Source organism: Sturnira hondurensis, unplaced genomic scaffold (assembly GCF_014824575.4).
Source record: "Sturnira hondurensis isolate 20B ecotype Veracruz unplaced genomic scaffold, ASM1482457v3 Scaffold0018728, whole genome shotgun sequence".
In the NCBI taxonomy this organism is placed as follows: Eukaryota; Metazoa; Chordata; class Mammalia; order Chiroptera; family Phyllostomidae; genus Sturnira; species Sturnira hondurensis.
In genome coordinates this window covers 17,653,838-17,678,417 of record NW_028091359.1, presented here as the reverse complement: position 1 = coordinate 17,678,417, position 24,580 = coordinate 17,653,838, and the positions used below count along the sequence as shown (strand labels likewise).

General features: G+C 37.5%; 1 protein-coding gene across 2 annotated transcripts in view; it reads left to right on the top strand.

Annotated features, from left to right (window-relative positions):
• Positions 1 to 24,580, top strand: part of SSH2 (slingshot protein phosphatase 2) — a 257,566-nt gene that overhangs the window by 99,593 nt on the left and 133,393 nt on the right. For both annotated transcript variants that reach the window (XM_037070274.1, XM_037070272.1), the window contains one exon: positions 6,388 to 6,431. In XM_037070274.1, the coding sequence (XP_036926169.1) occupies positions 6,388 to 6,431 (44 nt within the window). The remainder of the gene's footprint in view (positions 1 to 6,387; positions 6,432 to 24,580) is intronic.

Sequence of the window (24,580 nt, the reverse complement as noted above, 5' to 3'; positions counted from 1 at the left end):
CAAGTAAATAGGCAGTGTGAGCGTTTCTCTACTAGACAACTGTATGGTTGCACTTGGAAGATAATGAATTAAGTTTTAGAAGCGCTAAGGAAGGCCTCAGAGAAAGGGACCCTAAGCTACAATCTGAAGGATGAGTAGAAGTAGACAAGCAAAGGAGGGAGTGAAGTTTATTCTAGACAGAGGGAACAACAGAGCAAAGTCTAAGGACAAGATGGCCTGGCTTGTTGGAGATACTACAAGAATTTCAGGATAGCAAAATTCACCTGCATTTGAAGTATGTAATATCTGAAACTCAATGTTGTCATTTCCCAAGGAAAAGGAAAATGCCTATGCTGCTAACATTGGTCAAGAGGGGAGGAAAACTACAAGAGGTCAAAACAAAAAAGTATTTATGGTACTTTTCCAAATCTAGCCTTAACATCTAAACAGTCTGGTGGAATTCTCAACATCTTTTATTTAGATGTTATATTCATGCTGTGTCCCAGTTATTGAGACCTGTGAGGACTCTCACCAATACCCGCATTTGACAGCTCCTTGGCTTGCACAAATAAGAACCTCCTCCTAGTAGCCTCACCTCACTCTGACTTTAAGGGGATGTGAGTCCTTAAAACCAAGCACTAACCCAGTTGACCCAAAGGAGAACCTGGATTGAAATCATGGTCCAGATAGTATGTACATCATTAGGCGTTGGCTTGTGTTTTGGTTAGAATGTGCCTGAGATGGGTGGGGAAGTTGGGTAGCCAGTGATGATCGCTGCTGTTGGCATTCCAGGTATGCTTGCCATGTATTAGCACTGTGCCTGTCAGCTAAGCCACATTCCTAAAGTATAACTTTTCCACTGCTCCATTTTGCAATTAAGAAGCATTTTGTATTGCAGAAATGTATTGTATGAAATATTTGTCAACTAGCTTAAGGCTCTGCCCAAGGTTGAAGACAGTGAAAATGGTCTTTAAACAACAGAGATAACCTAACCAACTACCATTATGTTTTGGTACTAAGGGATATACATTTTAATAAAGTAATTGAATTGCAAAAAAAAAAAAAAACAACGAATTTTCTCTTATGATTTACAATTTACAATGGGTACAGTTTCTCCAGTTTAGCCACATTGTAAACTTTGACTTGGCTGCCCTCTAGTGGATACTGTGATTAACCAGTGTTTTCTGGCTTTAGGAAAAGTACCTCATTTTTCTTGATTGTCATTCCAAGTTTAAGCTGCTGTTTCCTTAAAAAATGTGTTATTGCCACCAAAGCAACATATATGTAATTTTATTCCATTTTGTAAGATGCTGATGAATACTTTACTTGGCTTCCCTACAGGGTCAGGTCTAGATGGCCTGCCCTCAGCAACTTATCTTTGCAGCCCACTGCCACACAGACTGAAAGTAAAGGGCGGGAAAAAAAGAGTTCATGAAAATGAAAATGAAAAAAAGCTGAGATAGCATACTTATATCAGATAGACTTTAAACAAAGTCTATAACTAAAAGACCAAGAAGGGCATTATGTAATGATAAAGGGGTCAATCTAACAAGAGGCTACAGCCCTTGTAAACATTGACACATTTAGGAGCACCTAAATTTGTAAAGCAAATCTCGATGGACATAAAGGGAGAAAGCAACTGTAATACATAGTAGGGTATTTTAACACCCCTTTCACACCAATAGATAGATCTTCCAGACAGAAAATAAACAACGAAATAGCAGTCTTTAATGACAGACTATACTAGATAGATTTAGTTGGTATTTATCTACAGAGCATTTCACCCCAAAGTGGCAGAATTTGCATTCTTTACAAGTGTTCCTCAACAAATCGTTAGCAACCCAAATCCAGCAATACACCCAAAAGATCATATACCATGATCAAATGGGATTTATTCCAGGGGTGCAAAGTTGGTACAATATCCACAAATCAATTACCATGATACATCACATAATCAAAATGAATGATAAGAAATCATATGATTAAATCAATAGATGCAGAAAAAGCATTTGACAAAATCCATAACTCATTTGTACTGAAAACTCTCAGCAAAGTGGTAATAGAGGGAACATAACGTACTAGAGGCCAAATATGACAAACCCACTGCTAACACCATACTCAATGGACATAAACTCAAAGTGTTTCACTTCATATCAGAAACAAGAGACACATTTCCACTCTTATTCAACATAGCACTGGAAGTCCTAGCCACAGCAATGAGACAAGAAGAAATAAGACAACTAAATTGGAAAAGAAACTGTCATTATTTGCAGAGGACATCATCCTGTATATAGAGAACCCTAAATATTCCACTAACAAAATACTAGAACTGGTCAATGAATTCAGTAAAGTAGCAGGATACAAAATAAAGATTCAGAAGTTACTTGCATTTTAATACACCAGTAATGAACTTTCAGAAAGGGAAACAAAGAACCATGTTTACAGTTCCATCCAAAATTTGGAAGCAATCCCATCTATTTAAGTAGAATGAATAAACTTTGATATTGTCATATAATACAGTCTTTTACTCCAGTAAAAATAAGTTAACTATAGCTATATGTAATAAGTGGATGAATCTTGTTAGTATAATACTCAATTGTTAAAAATCATATTGAGACTTCTGCCAAGATGGAGGCATAGGTGGAAACACTGTGCCTTCTCCCACAACCAAGTTTGAATACAACAAAGGTTTGGAGAACTAGGACACACCCAAAGACCAGAAAATGGAATTATACAGAAGTCCGACAACTACGAACCGTTCAACGGGGATGGTAAGAGAGGCGGAGCCAGCAGCGGAGCTGGGTCGGGCAGGACAGATCCCCCTACCTAGGTGCACAGGCAGCCCGGAACCAGTCGGGGTGTGGGGCAGCCTGACCACGGTCGCACATTCTCGCACAGTGAGATGGACCACACAGGCCCCAGGGGGCGAACCCAGTGGTGGAGAGCTGACAGCGGTGGCACACTCGCGTGCAGTGGAACGAAATGCGTGGGCCTGGTGACGGTGGTGGCTGCGGTGCCGGGGGCCGCGGTGGCAGGCGGCAGACAGGAAGCCATTGTCCCTCTTTGGCCCCGCCCCCACATACAGCATCACAACCCAGCAACTTATTTGCCCTGTTCTAGTGAACACCTTAGGGCTCTGATCCTGCTATGGAACAGGCACGAACAGCCCAAAAGATGGTGCAAGAAGAACTCAAAGTCCCAGAACCAATAACTCTAAGCAACCGAGAGATTGCCAGCCTCTCAGAAGTACAATTCAAGACACTATTTTTCAAGATGCTCACAGAACTGGTAGATTATAGTCACAAATTAGAGGAACATAGTCACAAATTAGAGGAACATATGAAGGCTAAACTAATTGAAATGAAGGGAGATGCACAGGAAACCAATAGTGATGGAAAGGAAACTGGGACTCAAATCAATGGAATGGACCAGAAGGAAGAACAAAACATCCCACCAGAAAGGAATGAAGAAATGAGAATTCAAAAAAATGAGGAGAGGCTTAGGAACCTCCAGGACATCTTTAAACGTTCCAACATCCGGATTATAGGGGTACCAGAAGGGGGAAAGAAACAGCCACGAGTGGAAAACGTATTTGAACAAATAATAAAGGAGAACTTCCCCAGTCTGGCAAAGGAAATAGACTTCCAGGAAATCCAGGAAGCTCAGAGAGTGCCAAAGAAGTTGGACCCAAGAAGGAACACACCAAGGCACATCATAATTACATTAGCCAAGACCAAAATGAAGGAGAGAATCCTAGAAGCAGCAAGGGATAAGGGGACAGTCACCTACAAAGGAGTACCCATCAGACTGTCAGCGGATTTCTCAAAAGAGACCTTACAGGCAAGAAGGGGCTGGAAAGAAGTATTCCAAGTCATGAAATCCAAAGACCTACAGCCAAGATTGCTTTATCCAGCAAAACTTTCATTTAGAATGGAAGGACAGATAAAGTGCTTCTCAGATAAGGTCAAGTTCAAGGAGTTCATCATCGCCAAGCCCTTATTATATGAAATGCTAAAGGGACTTATATAAGAAAAAGAAGATGAAAAATATGAACAGTGAAAGGACAGCAAACTCACAGTTATTACCAACCATACCTAAAACAAAAGCAAACCAAAAGGACAGCTAGATCAGGAGTGGAACCATAGAAATGAAGAACACGTGGAGGGTTAGCAACAGGGGGGTGGGAGGAGGAGAAGGGGAGAGAAGGCACAAAAAATAGCATAGATGGTAGGTAGAAAATAGATAGGGGGGAGGGCGAGAATAGTGGGGGAAATATAGAATCTAAAGAACTTGAGACACGTGGTTATAAACTAAGGCGGGGAGAATGGTGGGAGAGGGAGTGTGTGGCTGGAGGGGAATGAAGGGAATGAAGGGGGGGAATAGAACAACTGTAATGGTATAATCAATAAAATATATTAAAAAAATTAAAAAATACAAATCAAATTGAGAAAACTACATATGGTATAATATAATTTTAAAGTCCTAAAACAGTCAAAATTAAATAATATATTGTTAAGAATATATACATATATATATTTTAAAACCAGTGGAATAAAAAATAATGTAGAAAAGTAGAATCAGTAGGTAAGTTAAATTCTCAAAAAATTTCAAGTACTACAAAAGAAGGTAAAAATGGAGGAATAGAGAAATTAAAATATAAGGCACATCAGGAAATAAATAGTAACATGGTAGATTCAAATCTAACTATATAAATAATTATACTAAATTTTAGTGGACTAAACACTACAATTAAAAGGCAAAGATTGTCAGAATGGATAAAATAAATTAAGATCTAACTATATTCTGTATAAAAGACATCTTTAAAATATAAAGAGGTTGAAAATATATAGTGAGTATAAGCCTGAAATATATTAGATATTAATAATTATGATTAATTATTAGTAATCATTATCTGATATTAATACTAGATAAAATAGATTTCATCCTGGCTTGTATGGCTCGGTGGATTCAGTGCCAGCCTGCAAACCAAAGGGTTGCTGGTTCACTTCCCAGTCACAGCACATGCCAGGGCCGCATGTCCGCAGTAGGGGGTGTGCGAGAGGCAACCACATGTTGATGTTTTTCTCCCTCTCTCCCTCCCTTCCCGAACTCTGTGTAAAAATAAATAAATAAAATCTTTTTACAAATAGATTTCAAGACAAATAGTCTTACTAGAAGCTAAAGCAGTCTTGAAAAAGAAGGTAGAAGATTTATCTTTTCTTAAAAACTGTGAAAAAAATACATGTAAACTACAGTAAGCAAGACAGTATGGTATTGACATAAAGATTGACAAATAGTTCAATGGAACAATAAAGAACTGGAAGTAGACCTCACTTACATGTGATTTGATTTTTTACAAAGAACCCAAGTAATTCAATAGGGAAAGGAAAATCTTTTTTAACAAAAGATGCTTGAAAACTGTATATCAATATGTGGGGGGCGGTGTGAACATCCACTCCTACCTCACACCATATACAAATAGGACAAAGGTAACCAGAGAACAAATATAAAAGGTCAGGGAGAAAATTTAAAGAAAAAAGAACACCACAGCATCATTAATTCTTTCAACTTTTCTCACTTTTCTTTCATATCAATATTCTTGTCTCCATAAAGATCTATGTAGTATCTTAACATATAATAATTCCTAACATAGGCTGTGGAGGGGTAAATGAAATGCTTTTTCAATGTGTTAGGAGGCAGTATTTTATCAGTTTTAATTGTAGAGGCCTTGGCAACTTACTTCTTTCCTCTTTGTGAATTTTAAACGGATAGGAAAAAATACTGCACTTGATCTTAGCCAAAAGGCTAAGAAGCAATGTAAATTTTAGTTTCTTCTTCTGTAAAATATTCATACTTTATTAAGTTAAAATTGCTGTAAGTTTTAACACCCTCAATTATAGTCAGAATGACCACTCATTTTGAATTTGAAGTAGCCTAACAATAATGTAGCAATATATGTAACAATAATGTAATATTTTCAGTTGTTTTTTAGGGGTTATTCTTTGATTGTTAGCAGTAAAATTTGTAGACTATTGTTGAAGTTTCCTCCAGAGATAATTTCTATTAATATTCAGGGTGGGCAAAATAGGTTTACAGTTGTGAGCACATAAAACACAGAATTTATTCTTATATTATTTATTATTTGTATTATTTATCTTATTATTGTTGTTATTTTGTGTCCTTATCATTTATCTTTTAGATAATGATGGCTGGTGATTTAACCTAGTTTTGCTTACTCGTATATCAACCTAATGGGTTGGTTAAAGTCATTTTCTATAGAGAATTTAGTTCAAGTGCACAGCATGAATAAGGTATACCTACATGTAAAGCTTAGTAAAATTGCAGTGTTGATATCGTGATATGAGACCTCAGTTGTAAATTATTTTTCTTCTTTTCCTGTCTATACAGGAGGCAGACAGTGGGGAGGAGGAATGCCGGTCACAGCCCAGGAGGTATGTTTGTTCATTGTATCCTATAGCATTTCTTTTTGTTGTTGTTTTTCAATTACAGTGTATATTTAATATTATTCTGTATTAGTTTCAGTGTACAGCATTGTGATTGGACAACAATATACTTTACAGAGTGGTCCCCCTGATAGTTCAAGTACCCACCTGGCACCTGCATAGTTATTACAATGTTGACTATATTCCCTATGCTGCAATTTACATCTCTATGACTGTTCTGTAACCACTGATTTGTACTTCTTAATCCCTTCACTTTTTACCTAGCTCCCCAAACCCTCTCCCCTGTCGATTCCCAGTCCTCTGTATCTGTGGGTCTTTTTCTATTTTGTTTGTTTGTATCTTTTTGTTTTTTAGATTCCACATTTAAGTGAAATCATATGGTATTTGTCATGCTTGATTTATTTCACATCTATGACCATATCCTGTAGCATTTCTGTAGTTAATGATTTTTTTCTCTAATTTTTGTTCATTCTTTTCATATTAGTTTATCCTGGACTTCCAAAATGCTTAATTGGTCTTTCAAAATAGTATTGCTTTAAGAATTTAGTTACTGAGATTTAAAATGGTAGATTGCATTATGCTGTGTACCTGAAAGTAATATAATTTTGTATGTCAGTTATGCCTCAATAAATAAATAAAATGGTAGACTGCTTTTTTAAAAATGCAAATTTTTAAAAAACTCCAATATTGGTCCAGTTTTGACCCAAGTCTCCAACTATCTTGGGTAGTAAAAAAGCAAATTTTCTTTACCTTTTAGGAAAATATCAACTGAAGAACATCTCAGCCTTCAGCTTTGTACTTATTTTTGTCATTACTTTTGATAGATTTTGTAGTTCCTACAGTTAGTTGATATTTCACTTCCTAAAAACAAAGGATATACTGAGTAATGTACCTGGTCCTTTTAAATACAATGACACTTTTTCTCCCTCTCATGGAGTGTTGTTATAAGGGTACCATTACCTCCTGCCATTAAAAGAAAAAAAAACATTATGAGACATCTAGGAAGTATATAATAGCATTTCTCTTACCTACTCTAGAGGGTTTTTAAAATCAATCCTCTCCCATAAGAAACAATCCTGGCAAACTCTAGATGGTATTTAAATGTTACCAAGTGTGTACCCCTGAACTAAATAACGCGAGCCATTCTGGGTGATACAGAGAAAGGACACAATAAGCATGCTCACTATGGACAAGGTGTCTGAAGGAAATGCCTCCTTAATGATGAATTATCAAGCGTTCGTTTATATATATATATATATCACTCTTGTAAACTACAACTTAATATTAACATATTAATAGTTTCTTTTCATCAGTTACTGAGGTTATTGGCAATATTTTTTCTATCCTGGTTATCACAAAGATTTTGGGTTAGGCTTAATGTCTCCTAGGGAAGATCTGATAGTGAAGTGTCATTCTTTTGCATAAGGTTAAGAGATAGAAACTAGGAGAAATTTTAACTGGATGTCTACCAGATGCATCATAACCTTATTTCCATTTGAATGAAAAAGAATTCCAAAGAATTCTCAAGTTTTATAGTAGATCAAATTTAAAGATCTTTGTGTTGATGTTAAGCTTTACAAATTGATTTGGCATTTATGGAGATAATTGTTGATCCAAAAAATTACATAATGGTGAAGCAATGAAGTCTTTTTATTTACAGCCTTGAATTATCAAGCCATTAAGAATTACACAGACCCCTGTTTTTAAAGTTGTTGGCAAATAAATCATTAATGTGACTAGTCAGAGGTACTAGTCAGAGGTACTTGTAGGCTTCTTCTGCTCATAGGAAAAGGATTTATGTGTAGACATGAGAAATGAAGAAATATCTAGCAGCACCCATTTTTTAAAAATCAAGACTTCCTGTTGTAATTTCTTACATTGAGTGCTTCCCAGGCTATTTCTAAATCTAATTGCTTTAGTCTGACTCAAAGCAAAGAAACTCCTCTTAAGTGCCAGATACATGCTCCTTGGAGCTAGATGGTGTGTAAGAGGTTGATTCTTGTGTGCTTCGCTGCTATTCTGGCATTCTCTATCCAGCATTATACTTACCACGAAATAAACTAGCATGGAGTTAGTGTCTTTTGATTGAGCATGCCTAAACTCATCTTGTCAGTTTGTGGGTTCACTTGTGGTTTGTAGTAGGGAACTGAATAGTAAATAGCATATTGTTAAACTAATGCCAGTTCCAGGTAATAAAGAAGATGTTGCATTAATGATGTCCTATTTTAACCAAATGCCATTTATTGGAAAAGTCATAAGTTAAAGGTCATCTTTTAATATAATTAGACCAAACCTTATATGATGCCTTTTAAAAACCAATGAAAAGGCAACCCAGAGAATAGGAGAAAATATTTGAAAATCATGTATAGGGCTAAGGTCCAAAATATGAAAAGAACTATTACAACTCAACAACAAAAGACACAAACAAAAAGACACAAAAAAACCTGTCTTAGTTGGCTTGAGCTCTTGTAACAAAATATCATAGACCAAGTGACTTAGGCAACAGGCATTTTTTTTCTCACAGTCCTGGAAGCTGAGAAGTCCCAGATCATTGTGCTAGCAGATTCAGTTCTGGTGAGAACCTTCTTCCTGGCTTATGGACAGCTGACTTCTTGATGTGTCCTCAGCTTGTCTCTTCCTCTTTTTATATGGTTTTTAATCCTGTTATGGGGGCCCCATCTCCGTGACATCATTTAACCTTCATTACCTACCGAGGACCCCCATCTCCAAATATGGGTTAGGGCTTCAATGTATGGAATTGAAGGGGACACACTTTCAGTCCATAACATCCCACTCTTGCCCCCCAAATATATGTTCTTCTCACATACAAACTATTCATTTCATCCCAACAACCCCAAAAGTCTTAGATCATTCTAGCATCAACTCTAAATGGCAAAGTCCAAAGTCTCATCTAAATATCATCTAAATCAGATATGGGTGAGACTTGGGGCCAAATTCTTCTCTATCTATGAACCTGTGAAACTAGATAAGTTTTGCACTTCAAAGTACAATGGCAGGCCAGTCATAGAATAGACATTATCATTCCAAAAGGGAGAAATAGGAAAGAAAGGAGAGGTGACAGGCCCCTAAATCCAAAATTTAGCAAGGCAAATTCCATAGCTCTTAAGGCTCAAAAAGTCGTCCTCTTTGGTTCGATACTTTGCCTTCTGAATCCACTGGGGCTGTGGGCCTTTCAGGAGTCACTGGAGTGGTGGCATCATTTCCCTGGGGCAGCCCTACACTCTGGCTCCCCTTGGAGTGTTCTCCAAGGGCTGACCTGCATGGCATGCTGGGCAGTGGTACTGCCCTTTGAAACCAAGGAACAGGCAGCCTTGGCCCATGGCCTTTGCACTTTAACCCTTGGTGGGTATAGCAGCCCTGATCATCTCTGAATAATCTTTAGGGTCCTTTTCCCTTTTTCTTGAAGAATAATGCATGTTCACATTCCTTCATTTTGAATCATTTTCTTTGTTTCCTTTAGTCTCAGCTGGCAGTATTTCTGCTGGTATAGTCCCAATCCTGCCTTCTATTGAAATGGCCAATTAGTTCTGTGGTTCACACCCACATTAATCTCCTTACAAGTGGTTGGTCAACACACTCTTGGTATTCTATTCAGAGCATACTCATTTTTTGCAATATGGACAAGCTGAAAATTTTCCACATTTCTAAGTTCTTTTTTGCTTCACAACACCTTCGGTTTATGTCTCTCTTCTTGTATTTTACTATAAAGAGTTAGAAGGAACTAGGCTGCTTCTTCAGCTCTTTGCTTAGGAATTTCCTGAGATGAATATCCAGTTTTATCAATCACAAGCTATACTTTCCACAAGACCCTAAAGTACAAACACAATTCAGCCAAAACCTTTGCCTCTTTTCCTCCCTTCCTCCCTCCCTCCCTCCCTCCCTTCCTTCCTTCCTTCCTTCCTTCCTTCCTTCCTTGGGAAAGGGAAGGAGAGAAACATCAAGGTGAAAGAGAAACATCCATCTGTTGCTCCTTGTATGCACCCCCTCCAGGGACCAGACCTGCAACCCAGACATTTGCCCTGACCTGGAACTGAGCCAGTAACCCTTTACTTTTTGGGAATGATACCCAACCAACTGAGCCACCACACCAGTCAGGGCTCTTTTGCTACTGTATAACAAGGGTTGCCTTTCCTTCATGTCTAGTAACATCTTCCTCATTTCGTATGGGACCTCATCAGAATGACCTTCACTACCCATATTTCTGCCAACATTCTGTTCATGATTATTATGTACTCTAAGAATATGGAGGACTTTTTCTCCAGCTCTCCTCTTTTCATTCTGAGTTCTCACCAGAATTACCTTTTAATACTCCCTTCATAGCAATCTCAGCTTTTTCTAGCATGTACCTGAAAATTCTTCCAGCCTCACCCTAACTGGTATGGCTCAGTGGGTTGGGCATCATCTTGCAAACTGAAGTCACCAATTCCATTCTCAGTCAGGGTACATGCCTGGGTTGTGAGCCAGGTCATGAGTTGGGGGCGTGTGACAGGGAACTGACCAATGTTTTTGTCTCACATCTATGTTTCTCTCCCTCTCTTTATCCCTTCCTTCTCCTTTCTCTAAAAATAAATGAATAAAATCTTTTTAAAAAAGTCTTCCAGCCTCTACCTCGTATCCAGTTCCAAAGTCACTTCCACATTTTGAGGTATTCAATATAGTAGCACCCTATTTCTCAGTACCAAAATCTGTATTAGTCAGAGAAATAGAATCAATACGAACTATATAGATAGATTTTTTTAAGGAATTGGCTCACCATTATGGAAGCTGAGAAGTCCCAAGAAATGCAGGTTGGAGACCCCGTAGAGCTGATAGTGAAAATTCTAGTCTGAGTCTAAGTCTGAAGTTAGAAGAAACCAATGTACTGGCTCAAAGACTATCAGGCAGAGAAAGTGAATTCTTCTTTACCTACCCACATTGGAGAGGGCAATCTGTTTTACTCAAACTACTGATAAAATGTTAATCTTATCCAGAAAGGCCCTCAGAGACATAATATTTAATCAAATATCTGGGCACCCTGTGGCCCAGTTAAGCTGAGACATAAAATTAACCATAACACAACCTCAATTAAAAAATGGGCAAAGAACTTGAATAGACATTTCTTCAAAGAAGATAATAAACAAATGGCCAGTAAGCACATGACAAGATGTTCAACATGACTAATCCTTAGGGAAATGCAAGTCAAAACTATCAGATACCACCTCATACTCATTAGGATGTCCACTATCCTGCCCCCTCCCCACCCCTCCAAATAACAAGTGTTGTCAAGGATATGAAGAGCTTAAACCCTTGTTCACTATTGGTGGGAATATAAAATGGTTAAGTATGGGGAGTCTTCAAACAATTAAAAATAGAATTACCATATGATCCAGCAATTCCACTTCTGGGTATATACCCCAAAGAATTCAAAGCAGGGTCTTGAGAAATTCATGCACTCATGTTCATTGTGGCACTATTCACAACAGCCAAGTGTCCGTGAACAGATGAGTGGGTAAACAGAATGTGTTATATGCTTATGATAGATTAGTATTATTCAACCTTAAAAAGAAGAAAATCCTGAAATGTGCTACAACATGGACAAACCCTGAGGCTAATTATGCTAAGTAAAATAAGCCAGTCACAAAAGGGTCCATATTGTATTACTCTACTTATATGAGGTACCTACAATAGGCAAATTCTCAGAGATAGAGTGATGGATAGGGAGTTATTATTTAATGGGTACAGAGTTTCAGTTGTGGAAGAGAAAAAGTCTAGATATGGGTGGCGAGGATAGTTGCACAGAAGTATTGTGTGTATTTTATTACAATTAAAGACCAAACAAGTTCATTTATTCCATTTATATTCTGATAATACTTTGTCTTTCTCAGAAAATAGGAGTAAAAATCTAACATAATTACAGAACTAAAAATCAAGTTGTGCATCATTGCTTTTTTGATCACAAGGTAGATGGATGAATTTCAATGCCAGTCTTCCTTTTGCATATTTTCAAACACATAGCTTTTCTTCTTCTTGTGTGATGACCCACTTTGCTGACTTGGGAACTGCCAAGAGGTAACTATAAAACTAAACCATAAAACATGCCAATATTCAACCATTTTAACCTATAAACAGCTATCTCATATGAGTCAACCTAATAAAATTGTAAGATAATAAATAAAAATGAACAAAAATATGCTAGTGAAATAAATTTTTTAAATCCCAAGGCATCTTTTTTTAATTTATTGGAGTGACAGTGGGTAATAAAATTATATAGGTTTCAGGGGTACAATTCTGTGATACATCACAAGACGTCTTTTTAAAAAAATGAATAGTTGTGGTAGAAAACAAAGTACTTTAGATCAAAATTTAATCATAGAATTTGTATATTCCTATGTATAACCACTCTAACCTAAGAATTGTATAAGTGAAGAGAAAGGTTTGGGGTCAGCAATTTTTTTTAGGCATTTTGCTTTTTCAGTTTACAGTTCTCCTTCAGCATTACTTTGTATTGGTCTCAGGTGTACAGTACAGTAGCCACTGGTCAACAATTTATAGCATTGTAAAATAACATAGTCTCAAAGATCTTGAAGAAAATGTATGGTTGTTTTTAAGACAAATACTTAAGCCATTCAGTACCATTTTTATGTCCCTCCAACTCAAGCAATATATATATTTGTTGCTAGTTTTTATATTTGTAATAACTCAGTGTGAAGGTTTTTTTATATTCAACCCAAAACCTCTTTTGTGTTTAAACCTACTTTCTTCCTCTTTAGTCTTTCATAGACATAGAGAATTACTCACCGTCTAATCAAAAAGGTTCAACTTTCAAAACATATTATTATCTTTAAGGTACTTCAGACCTAGAACTGAGAACAAAGTTTGCAACAAATGGGGTACAGAAAGAACAATGTGGGCCAGCAGTCTCAGAAAATCTCTTCAAGGAGCCAGGTCTTTTTATCTATCTATCTATCTATCTATCTATCTATCTATCTATCTATCTATCTATCTATTTAGAAGAGCCAGGTATTGAATGAATGGGCTTTAGATAGGAGAAAAGAAGAGCATTCCAAATATAGAACGATGGGGAGAGTGGAAGGAAATCCTCAGAAGTCTGGAAGTAGGTGCTAATGTGTTTCAGGAACAGTAAGAAGATAATTGTCTATATCTTACAAGCAGAGGAGTTTTGATTGAATTTATCTGTGTCTAGAAGAATGAAATGACTGCCAGAAAAAGCCTGGCAGTTACACAGTATGACAGGAGGCAGGACAACTCTCCAGAAAGCTGTTGCAAGCAAATGGCTAGAGGTGGGCAATTACTTCCCCATCTGACAGCATCCTGAGGACAGTGACTATGTCTTTTATCTCACCATCTACAGCAATTAGCATGTAGTTAGCATGGTAAATGCTTATGGAATGAATAAAGGAGAATAATGTTGATATGTATACTAGAAATGATAGCTTTACTAGAAATGAATCAGGGTATGTCTTTGTGTAAGATACAGTTTCACCACGGTATTGTGTTACTAATTCATTGTGGAAAAATCTTTCCTCCAGATCTGTGTGTCTGATACCTCATCAAGTTTCTTTTATCTTGTATTTGCTCTGTTTATGTTTTGCTTTTGAGATATGACTTCATTTAATTCCAGCCTATTTAGTGAAATAATTTGTGCATTTAAATATAATGATGATAAATGCACTACATTGTCCATCTTTTGGCTGTGAAAAGAAGACAGATGTACTCTACCTCAGTATATGTTCTACTTTAAAAATATCTTAACCTAGAGAATAATTTACTTCCAAAGCTGAAACTTTGATATCATTAAACAAAACTCCCCAGCCTCTCCTTAACCCAGCTCTGGCAACCAACATTCTACTTTTCATCACGGAGAATTTGACTACTTACAGTAGTCAACCTCATACAAATGGACTCATACAACATGTGTCCTTGTGTGACTGGCTTATTTTACTTAGCACAATGTCCTCAAGGTTTGTTCGTGTTGTGCATGTGTCAGAATGTTTGTCCTTTTTAAGGCTGAATCATATTTCCTTGTAAGCATATGCCACAATTTGTTTATCAATTCACCTGTTAATGGACATTTGGGTTGTTTCTGCCTTTTGGCTATTGTGAATAATGTTGCTATGAACATGGGTGTACAAATTTCTGGTGACCCTGCTTTTAATTGAGTATACACCCAGAATTGTGGATCTTATGGTAATTCTATTTTTTATTTTTTGAGGGCCCACCATACTGTACCATTTTACATTCCCATCAACAGTGTACAAGGGTTTCAATGTCTTCAGTGTCATCGTTAACAACACTGGTTGTTTTCTGCTTTTTGGATAGTGGATATCCTAATGACTATGAGTTGGTATCTCATTGTACTTTAATTAAAAAAAATAAAGTACAGATCTGGCAGGATGGCTCAGTTAGTTGGAACATTGTCCCATACACCAAAAGGTTGCAGGTTCAATTCCCAGTCCAGGCATGTATGAGTGGTAACTGATGGTTGTTTCTCTCTCATGTCCATATTTCTCTCCCTCTCTCTCTCTCTCACATTAATAAGCATATGCTCAGGTGAGGGTTAAAAATTTTTTAAGAAGAAAAGTCCATTGTGAGTAGGAATTGAAATATTCATGATATTATATATGTTTGATTTACAAAAGTAGAGCTTTCCATGTATTAAAAACAGGTTCTAACTGAACATACTGAAACTGTACATCTTGCGCTATTTGCCCTTCTGAAATCTAAATCACCATCTTACCATGTGGGTTATTCTTCTGATCCAAAAACTTTACAAACATTTGGGTGTGGCCACAAGGGGGTGTAGTGAGCTGTCCTCTTGTCCTTGAGTTCTGCCATTGTATGAAGTAACCCGGTAAATTGGTAAGTGCACACTTAGAGAAAGCTCTTTTCCTAGCCACTTGACAGGAGTAAGAATTTTCATTTCACTGAAGTACTGTTTGTTTCTGAAGAATGTATTTATAGACTCTTTTTAATATTTATCTGGCATGTTCTGCTTCTGATAGTTATGAAAGGCATTCTTAAATCTGATTTGAAAAGCAAATCTCATTATTGAAGCCCTAATGGAGTGAAGTATATCTTTTAAAGCTAGGTAAGTAATTTTGCTTTTTTACCCAGTTGTTTATAGTATAAACAAACAAACAAGCAAAAAGGTAAAATTAATTTCCCCTCACTTCTTGACTTTGCAAATCTAAGTGTTGGAAATGTTGTTTTTGTGTATTATAAAAACCCAAAGACTAATAAAGTATCAAATATGTATCACTGTTGGCAGAGGATTCTGAGAAGATGGTGGAATAGGAAACATCAAGAATCTGTCTCCCTGTTTAGACAAAAATTGCACTGGCAGAATCTGTCTGATGTAACTATTTTAGAAATCTGGAGTCTGTTGAGGTCTTACAGCTTCCCAGGGAAGACTTGGAAGGTAAATTGTGGTCAATTTCAGCCATTAGTAGATACCCACTATCAGCCCACATCAGGCAGCTGCACATGTGTTCCTGGAGCAGCTCGCACACAGCTTGTGGAAGACAGGATGGGCAAAAAGGACCCTATCCTGTAGATACTAGGGATCTGTGCTCTGATAGCTGGTTGCTTCTTCTGACCACAGAGGTGCCAAAATAGAGGCAGTCAGCTATTGTTGCACCTTCCCCTATTGTTGCGAAACTGTCTCCCTCTAGCTGAGGTGACTTCAGCAATTTATAGGCCAGGTACTCTTTTTTCCACCTTCATTTTCTGCTTTACCCCATTTTGGGAGCCATACATTAAACACTAGAACTTTCAAATCAACTACTGCATGTGAGGGGATAATTAGAAAGTGACCGTGCCTGCTCAGGGAGAGGCACAGAAACTATGTGAGAAGTCCGTAAGTTTATACCTTAGTCTGATCCATGGTACAGAAACAGCCTACAACAATTTAAAAAATAAAAATAATAGTAATCCTGGGCAAAATGGAGAACCTGATTTCCAAAGTTATCACATTATTAGATTCTAATGTCCAGTGTTCAACAAAAAAATCACAAGGCATACAAAGAAACAAGAAAGTATGACACATTTGTAGGAAAAAAATTAATCAACAGAAGTTGTCCCTGAAAAAAGACCTAATGGCAGATATACTATATAATACTTTAAAGTAACTGTTTAAAGATGTTAAAAAAACTAAAGAAATTTTTTAAAAACCAAAGGAAGGTGCTGAGGAAGTAAAAAAAAATGATTTGCAAACAAGTTGGAAATATTGCTAAAGAGAAAACGTAAGAAGAAATGAAAAAGGCCCTGGCTGGTGGATTGAGTGCGGGCCTGTGAACCACACGATCACGGTTCGGTTCCCATTTGGGCCGCATGCCTGGGTTGCAGGCCAGTTCCCAGCGTGAGACTCACGAGAGGCAACCATACATTGATATATCTCTCCTTCCCTTCCCCTCTAAAAATAAATAAATAAAATCTTTAAAAAAAGAAGAAAGAAATGGAAAAAAAACTGAAGTTGAAAAGTACAATAACAGAAGTGAAAAATTCCCTAGGTGGATTCAAAGGCAGATTTGAGCAGACAGGAGAAAGGATCATCAAACTTAAAGATAGGGCAGTGGAAATTTTCAAGTATAAGTGACAGAAAGAAAAAGACTGAAGAAAAGCAAACAGAGCCTAAAGGACCTGTGGAACACCATGAAGAGAACACATCATGGGAGTCTCAGAAGGAGGAGAGAGACTATTTGAAGAAATAATGGCTAAAAACTTCCCAAATGTGCTGAAAGACATGAATACCAGTACCCAAGAAGTTCAATGGCTCCAAGTAAGATGAACTTGAAGAGTCCCATACTGAGACACATTGTAATCAAACTTTCAAAAGATGAAGACAGAATCTTAAAAGCAAAAAGAAAAGCAAATTGTCATATACAAGAGATCTGCAATAAGACTATGACCAAATTTTGCATTAGAAACTTTGGAGACCAAAAGATAATGAGACAATATATTTAAAGTGCTAAAAGAAAAAAGAAATTGTCAACCAGAAATTCTATATCTGGCAAAATTTCCTTTTAAAAGTGAGAGGAAAATTAAGACATTCCAGATAAACATAAGCAGAGGAAGTCAGTGACCCCTAGACCTGCCCTATAAGAAATGCTCAGGGGCTTCTGGCAAGGTGAAATGAAAGGGCACCAGACAGCAGCTAGAAGCCATGTGAAAAAATAAAGATCTCAATAAAGGTAAATACATGGGCAACTATATAAACTAGTATTAATATAACAATGGTTTGTAACTATTTTTGTTTTCTACATGATTTAAGAAACAAATACATTTAAAGAAAAAAGTTACTAGTCTAAAAGCTAATGTACTGTAACCTTGATTTCTAACTCTAAATCTTGTTTTCCGTATAATTTAAGAGACAAATCCATTTTAAAGAATTACTAGTTTATGTTTTGAGACTTCACAGTGTGTAAAGACAATTAAAAGGGGTGGAGATGGAGCTGTAAAGGAGCAGTTTTTGTATGTTATCAAAGCTAAGCTGTTATAAATTGAAATTAGATTGTTATAACTTTAGGTTGTTAAATGTAACCTCCATTGTAATCACAAAGAAATTAGCTATAGCCCTGGCCAGGTGGCTTACTTGGTTGGAGCGTCATCCCATACACCGGAAGTTCAATCCCCCAGTTAAGGCACTTTCAGGGGACAGCCAATCATTGTTTCTCTCTCTCTCCCTCCCTCCCTCCCTTCTTCTCTTTTTAAAATCAATAAACATCCTTGGGTGAGGGTTTTAAAAAATGAAATGCACTACAAAATATACAGAAAAGGAAATGAGAAAGGAACTTAAACATTTCACTACCAAAAAAAAAATAAAAAGCAGCTAAATACGAAGGAAGACAGTAATGCAGGAATTGAGGGCCAAAAAAGGAAAAGCAGTTGTAAAACAAATAACACAATAACAGAATTGAGTCCCTCCTTATTAGTAGTTACTTTAAATGTGACTCAATTAGACTCTCCAATCAAAAGATAGAGATTGGCATAGGGGATAAAAACACATGACCCAACTGCAAGAGACTCATGTGAGATTCAAAGACACAAACAGGCTGAAAGTAAAATGTTGGAAAAAATATTTCCATGCAGATAGTAACCAAAAGAGAGCAGGGGTGAGTATACTAATACCAGTTAAAATAGACTTCAAATTAAAAAAAATGTTTCCTAGAGACAAAGAAGGATATTACATATTAACAAAACATTCAGTGCAGCAAGAAGATATAATTTTAAGTACAGGTGTGGGCTGAAGTAGGTTAATAATAACGGATAATATAATGGTTAATAAATAATAATACATGAATAAACATTTTGCTTACAATTGTAAACCTAATTTTTCCTTGTATTTATGCACCTAAAAGAGAGACCATCAGAATGTATGAAGCAAAAACTTACAGAATTAAAAGGAGAAATAGACTAAAATCAATGGGGTATCTCCCTTAAGAACTAGATAGATGGTGTAGTTATAATATCTAATGTCTAAATAACTGATAATAGCAGTAAATTTTTTATTTTAGCCACAGTCCAATATAAGATTTCTATACATTTTTTGTTATTTTTATTTTTTATTTTTTATTTTATTTTTTAAAATATATTTTATTGATTATACCATTACAGTTGTTCTATTCCCCCCCTTCAATCCCCTCCACCCACACCCTCCCTCCCCCACCATTCTCCCCGCCTTAGTTTATAACCACGTGTCTCAAGTTCTTTAGATTCTATATTTCCCCCACTATTCTCGCCCTCCCCCCTATCTATTTTCTACCTACCATCTATGCTATTTTCTGTGTCTTCTCTCCACTTCTCCTCCTCCCACCCNTGCTGCTTCTAGAATTCTCTCCTTCATTTTAGTCTTGGCTAATGTAATTATGATGTGCCTTGGTGTGTTCCTTCTTGGGTCCACCTTCTTTGGGACTCTCTGAGCTTCCTGGATTTCCTGGAAGTCTATTTCCTTTGCCAGACTGGGGAAGTTCTCTTTTATTATTTGTTCAAATACGTTTTCTACTCGTGGCTGTTTCTTTCCCCCTTCTGGTACCCCTATAATCTGGATGTTGGAACATTTAAAGATGTCCTGGAGGTTCCTAAGCCTCTCCTCATTTTTTTGAATTCTCATTTCTTCATTCCTTTCTGGTTGGATGTTTCGTTCTTCCTTCTGGTCCATTCCATTGATTTGAGTCCCAGTTTCCTTTCCATCACTATTGGTTTCCTGTGCATCTCCCTTCATTTCAATTAGTTTAGCCTTCATATGTTCCTCTAATTTGTGACTATAATCTACCAGTTCTGTGAGCATCCTGATAAATAGTGTCTTGAATTGTGCTTCTGAGAGGCTGGCAATTTCTTAGTTGCTTAGAGTTATTGGCTCTGGGACTTTGAGTTCTTCTTGAGCCATCTTTTGGGCTGTTTGTGCCTGTTCCATAGCAGGATCGGAGCCCTAAGGTGTTCACTAGAGCAGGGCAACTCAGTTGCTGGGTTGTGACGCTGTATGTGAGGGCGGGGTCAAAGAGGAGCAATGGGGTCCCATCACCGGGCCCACGCGTTTCGTTCCACTGCACGCGAGTGTGCCACCGCCATCAGCCCTCCACCACTGGGTTCGCCCCCTGGGGCCTGTGTGGTCCGTCTCACTGTTCGCGAATGTGCGACCTCGGTCTGTCTGCCCCACACCCCAACTGGTTGTGGGCTGCCTGCTAGCCTAGGTCAGGGGAGCTGTCCTGCCCGACCCTGCTCCGCTGCTGGCTCCATCCCTCTTACCGTCCCCGTTGAACAGTTTGTAGTTGTCAGACTTCCGTATAATTCAATTTTCTGGTCTTTGGGTGTGTCCTAGTTCTCCAAACCTTTGTTGTATTCAAACTTGGTTGTGGGAGAAGGCACAGTGTTTCCACCTATGCCTCCATCTTGGCGGAAGTCTCAGATTTCTATACATTTTTTTAATTTAAAAAGTCTACTTTCGTAATTGCAAAGCACTACACAAATATTCTTTTTAAAGTTAATCCTTTTTTAAAAAGACATCGCCAGGGAGCTTCACCTCATAGCAACTACCATCATCTCCATTGTTCTACATATGGATGTAATACCTCCATGATACTCTCATGATGATCCAGATGTACCTCTTCAGCTATGTGAGCTGCAACTTCTTGTGTTAGTGTTTGTTCATCCCATCAAGATCCAGAAGATTTGGGCCAAGGACCTCAACCAAGGCCTCAGAGGTCTTGAAACCAGTATCATAAGGCAAGTGGACAACACAATTACTGCTTCTGAAATGGACATAAACCAAATTAAACTGACCTTTTATTATCAACTAGGCCTTTGTGTGGTGGGTCTATAAAACACCTGGAATGTTCATCACAGTGGTGGCCATTGCCTGGAAAGCCTTGGGTCTTTATGAATATAGCCCTCTACTAATAAACAGTTTGAGATCGATGGTAAATCCTTTGAGCTAAAGACTGTGAATGGGACATGCCTCCTAAAAGTAGCAGAGTATTTTTTTTCATGTATTATAAAGAAGGTCTTGAGATTTATTCAGCTCACAGATCCTATAAATCCAAAGTATTGGACGAGTGGCCCACTCCATAGGTCTATCACCTTAGATGACTCACTAAATCATGGCAGTCTCAAAAGCACCTTCAACGACTTTGTACTTTATTTACACAGACCCATGAAAGGGACCAACCCCTGGGAAGTGTCTGGCTTTGAGCTATCTCTTTCTGCTAACATCACTAATAGAATCTCCCTCAGTGTTGAACTGGACTTTAACCCTCAGGGTAAGGGGACAGCAAAGCTTCAAGTGATCTGCACAGAAAATTGTGCCAATCTGCTGCTGGAAGGAGTCTGTAGAGGCAAATATGTAGATTCTACTAACAGGAACCTGATCCTAGAAGCTGCACATGATCCAAAGTCCTGTTAGACCTGCTGTCTTTACTTTACCGTAGAGTTTTTTGAGGCATTTTAAGAGTTTTTTTCAGATTACATATAAAATTAAAACCAGAGCTGTGTTGTGAAAAAGTCAAGGGCAGAGATAGAGTACTGATGACTTGTGTTGACTTACCAGACTTAGCAAGACTATCAAGTGATATTATCTCAGGATAAGGCCCACAAAACAGTGCAGCCAAAGAAACCTCGGAAATGAGTAAGAAGGCGTACATCCACTACATTAAGGACTTTCAACAACAACAACAAATAACTTACAAAAATAAAAGACAACTATATATCAAAAAAGACACATCTCATGGGATAGTTTCACTCACTCATGAAAAAGTTTCAGTGAATTTGCTGTTTGTCCTGCTCTAAAGCCGTGTTGAATTTTGAAGGTCTGTTCTATATTAATTCAATGAATAAGATTAGCAATGGAAGTTCGTAATAATTCAGAGATCCCTTTCTAAGAAAAGACTTCACTTTTCACACTCTTGTCTGTCTCCCTTCTACGCTGTCCGCTCACAATCATTTCTCGTTTTTTGTATTCCCAAGGAACAGGCCAAGTTCTGGCAACAAATAGTCATACATTATCTAGTTATTAAATTACTGAGTAAACAAATATGTGTATGAATTGAAACTAGGGGAGCTTGTGTAGAAACAGGCATCTTGCAACTTTAAAAGTAATTTAAGACTGAATGATTAACTTTTCATAGAGCTGTTATCTTTCCTAATACAATTTTCCCAATTAAACAAAAGGTGTAATTAACTTCATTTTTTAAAAGAAATAGCCTGCAAATAACCAAATATTTGCTCATTTTTCTTCTTCATTTCCTGACTCTCCCATCCCAACCCCCCAAATTAGTCTCACTTTCCTCCAGGAAATATTCAGGGAACTTAAAAAATTAATAAAGTTAATATATTTTCCTTTTTGTTACAAGTTATTTGTTTTGGATGAAAGGCTAAGAGGCTACTAGGAAAGGTTTATTCTAAACACTTAATTCAGAATTGCTGAGTTCCATATAAGGTCAAGTTTTTCTTATATTCTTATGTTTGTGGGTTTAAACATTATAGATTGTAGACTCTTCTTCCTTGGAAACATATATACATGTACATATGTGTATTTGTATATAGGGTACACACACAAGTATATATTTCAGACTAGGAAAAATTATGTAAATATATATGTATATATTTATTTGTATGTATATATCACCTGTGTGTTTATGTTTTAAATATATTTTAAAGGAAATAGATAATATCAAAATATTTCCTATTGTAATGCAAATGAACTCTCAACTGAGAGTTCACCATCCTCAAATTCCATATCACTTCAACATTCATATGTAATTATCTCAAAAGATGATAAGTAAACCATCTAATGGGTAATTTTTACAAAGTGATATTAGAGAGCATTTACTAGAAGTATTTTTTTTTGCTTTTTTAAAAATTACTTCATTATTGTTCAATTACAGTTGTTTGCATTTTCTCCCCACCACTTCCCCCTACCCTAAGCAAACCTTTCTCCCTCCCTTGCTTCCACCCTCCCCCTTGGTTTTGTCCATGTGTCCTTTATAGTAGTTCCTGAAAACTCTTCTCCCCTACTAGAAGTAATATGTTGAATAGTAGTGTTATTTGTAGAATATTATTCAGAAAAGAGTTCAAAATGTTTGCCATATTTTCACCAATTGATTAGAGAACAAGATTTCTGAAAAACAAGATTTCCCAGGTAAAAATGAAAATTTGTCACAGAGCAGCATCAGTTCTTTAAATTATTATTTTTTAAATATTTTATTTATTTATTTTTAGAGAGAGAGGAAGGGAAGGAGAAAGAATGGGAGAGAAACATGAATGTGTGGTTGCCTTTCATGTGTCCCCTACTGGGGACCTGGCCTACAACCCAGGCATGTGCCCTGACTGGGAATCGAACCAGTGACCCTTTGCTTCACAGGCCCGTGCTCAATCCACTGAGCTACACCAGCCAGGGCAGTTCTTTAAATTATGATTAAACAGGAAATGTACATAAATGATAGGCATACAAATACTGTATTCTCTATTATACCTCTGTAATAGGGAATTAGACTATATTATTGTTCTTCCTATCTTTATTATAATATTTCTATAGGTAAAGATTCAGTTTTGGAGATCCAAGATGGTGGAGGGGTAAGTGAAAGCTACACTAACCTTCTCCCAGGACAAATCTGGAATTACAACTAAATTGTAGAGAAATTATCTTGAATAACCAACTGAACACTAGCTGGAGAGAAGCCTTACAACCACGGACAGACAGAAGAAAACACTTCAACACAATGTGACTGGTAGGCAGTGCAGAGGAGACATCAGAGGGCTGGCTGGACTCCCACAGGTGGCAGCTGAAGTGCCGGAGGGATATTTCAGCAGCTGAAGGGTTCCCCCTGAGAAGTGTGGGGTCTAACCCCAAGCTGGCCTCCCCAGCCTATACCACCAGAGCTGGAAAGGAACACAGATAATTTTGTTTCAATTTTTTTTAATTTAATTCTTTTTCAGGTATAGTTTTCTATTACTCCCATCCCGTCCCACCCCCGTGCTCCCCCCTCCCTCCCATTTCCACCCTTTTCAGTTGTTGTCCATGTATCCTTTATATATGTTCCTCTAAATCCCTCCCCTATTTCCCCTGAAATTCCCTCCCCTCTCCCCTCTGGTCACTGTCAGCCTGTTCTCTATTTCAGTGTCTTTTTGCTTGCTTGTTTGTTTTGTTGTTTAGCTTCCTGTTAAAGGTGAGATCATATGGTATTTGTCCTTCAACACCTGGCTTATTTCACTCAGCATAATGCTTTCCAGGAACACAGATAGTTGTGTTCACAGCTTTTCTAGCTATGAAAATCAGTAGGGGTTCTGTCAGCCAGGGAGGACAGCTGGAGATGCAGAGAGCCTTTTAAAGGGCCAAAGCTCAAAATTTCTTTGCCACCACTTACCCTGGGTGCCAGAAAAAGGGGGGGAAGAATGGACTAAAGATGCTGGAGTAGAGTCTGGGGTTGGTGGCTCTGGGTAGAGAACTGAGGGAAGAGCTGCCAGGATACATGTGCTGAGTCATCTCTCATACTGCAGGAGCCATTTCTCTGAGGCAGAGCACTCCTCTCTGAATGGCATCAGCCTGAGGGGAAGTAATAGCCCTGCCCTGTGGTGCTTAACCCTGACTGTTGATTATAAACAGATTAGATCAATAACTGATTTGA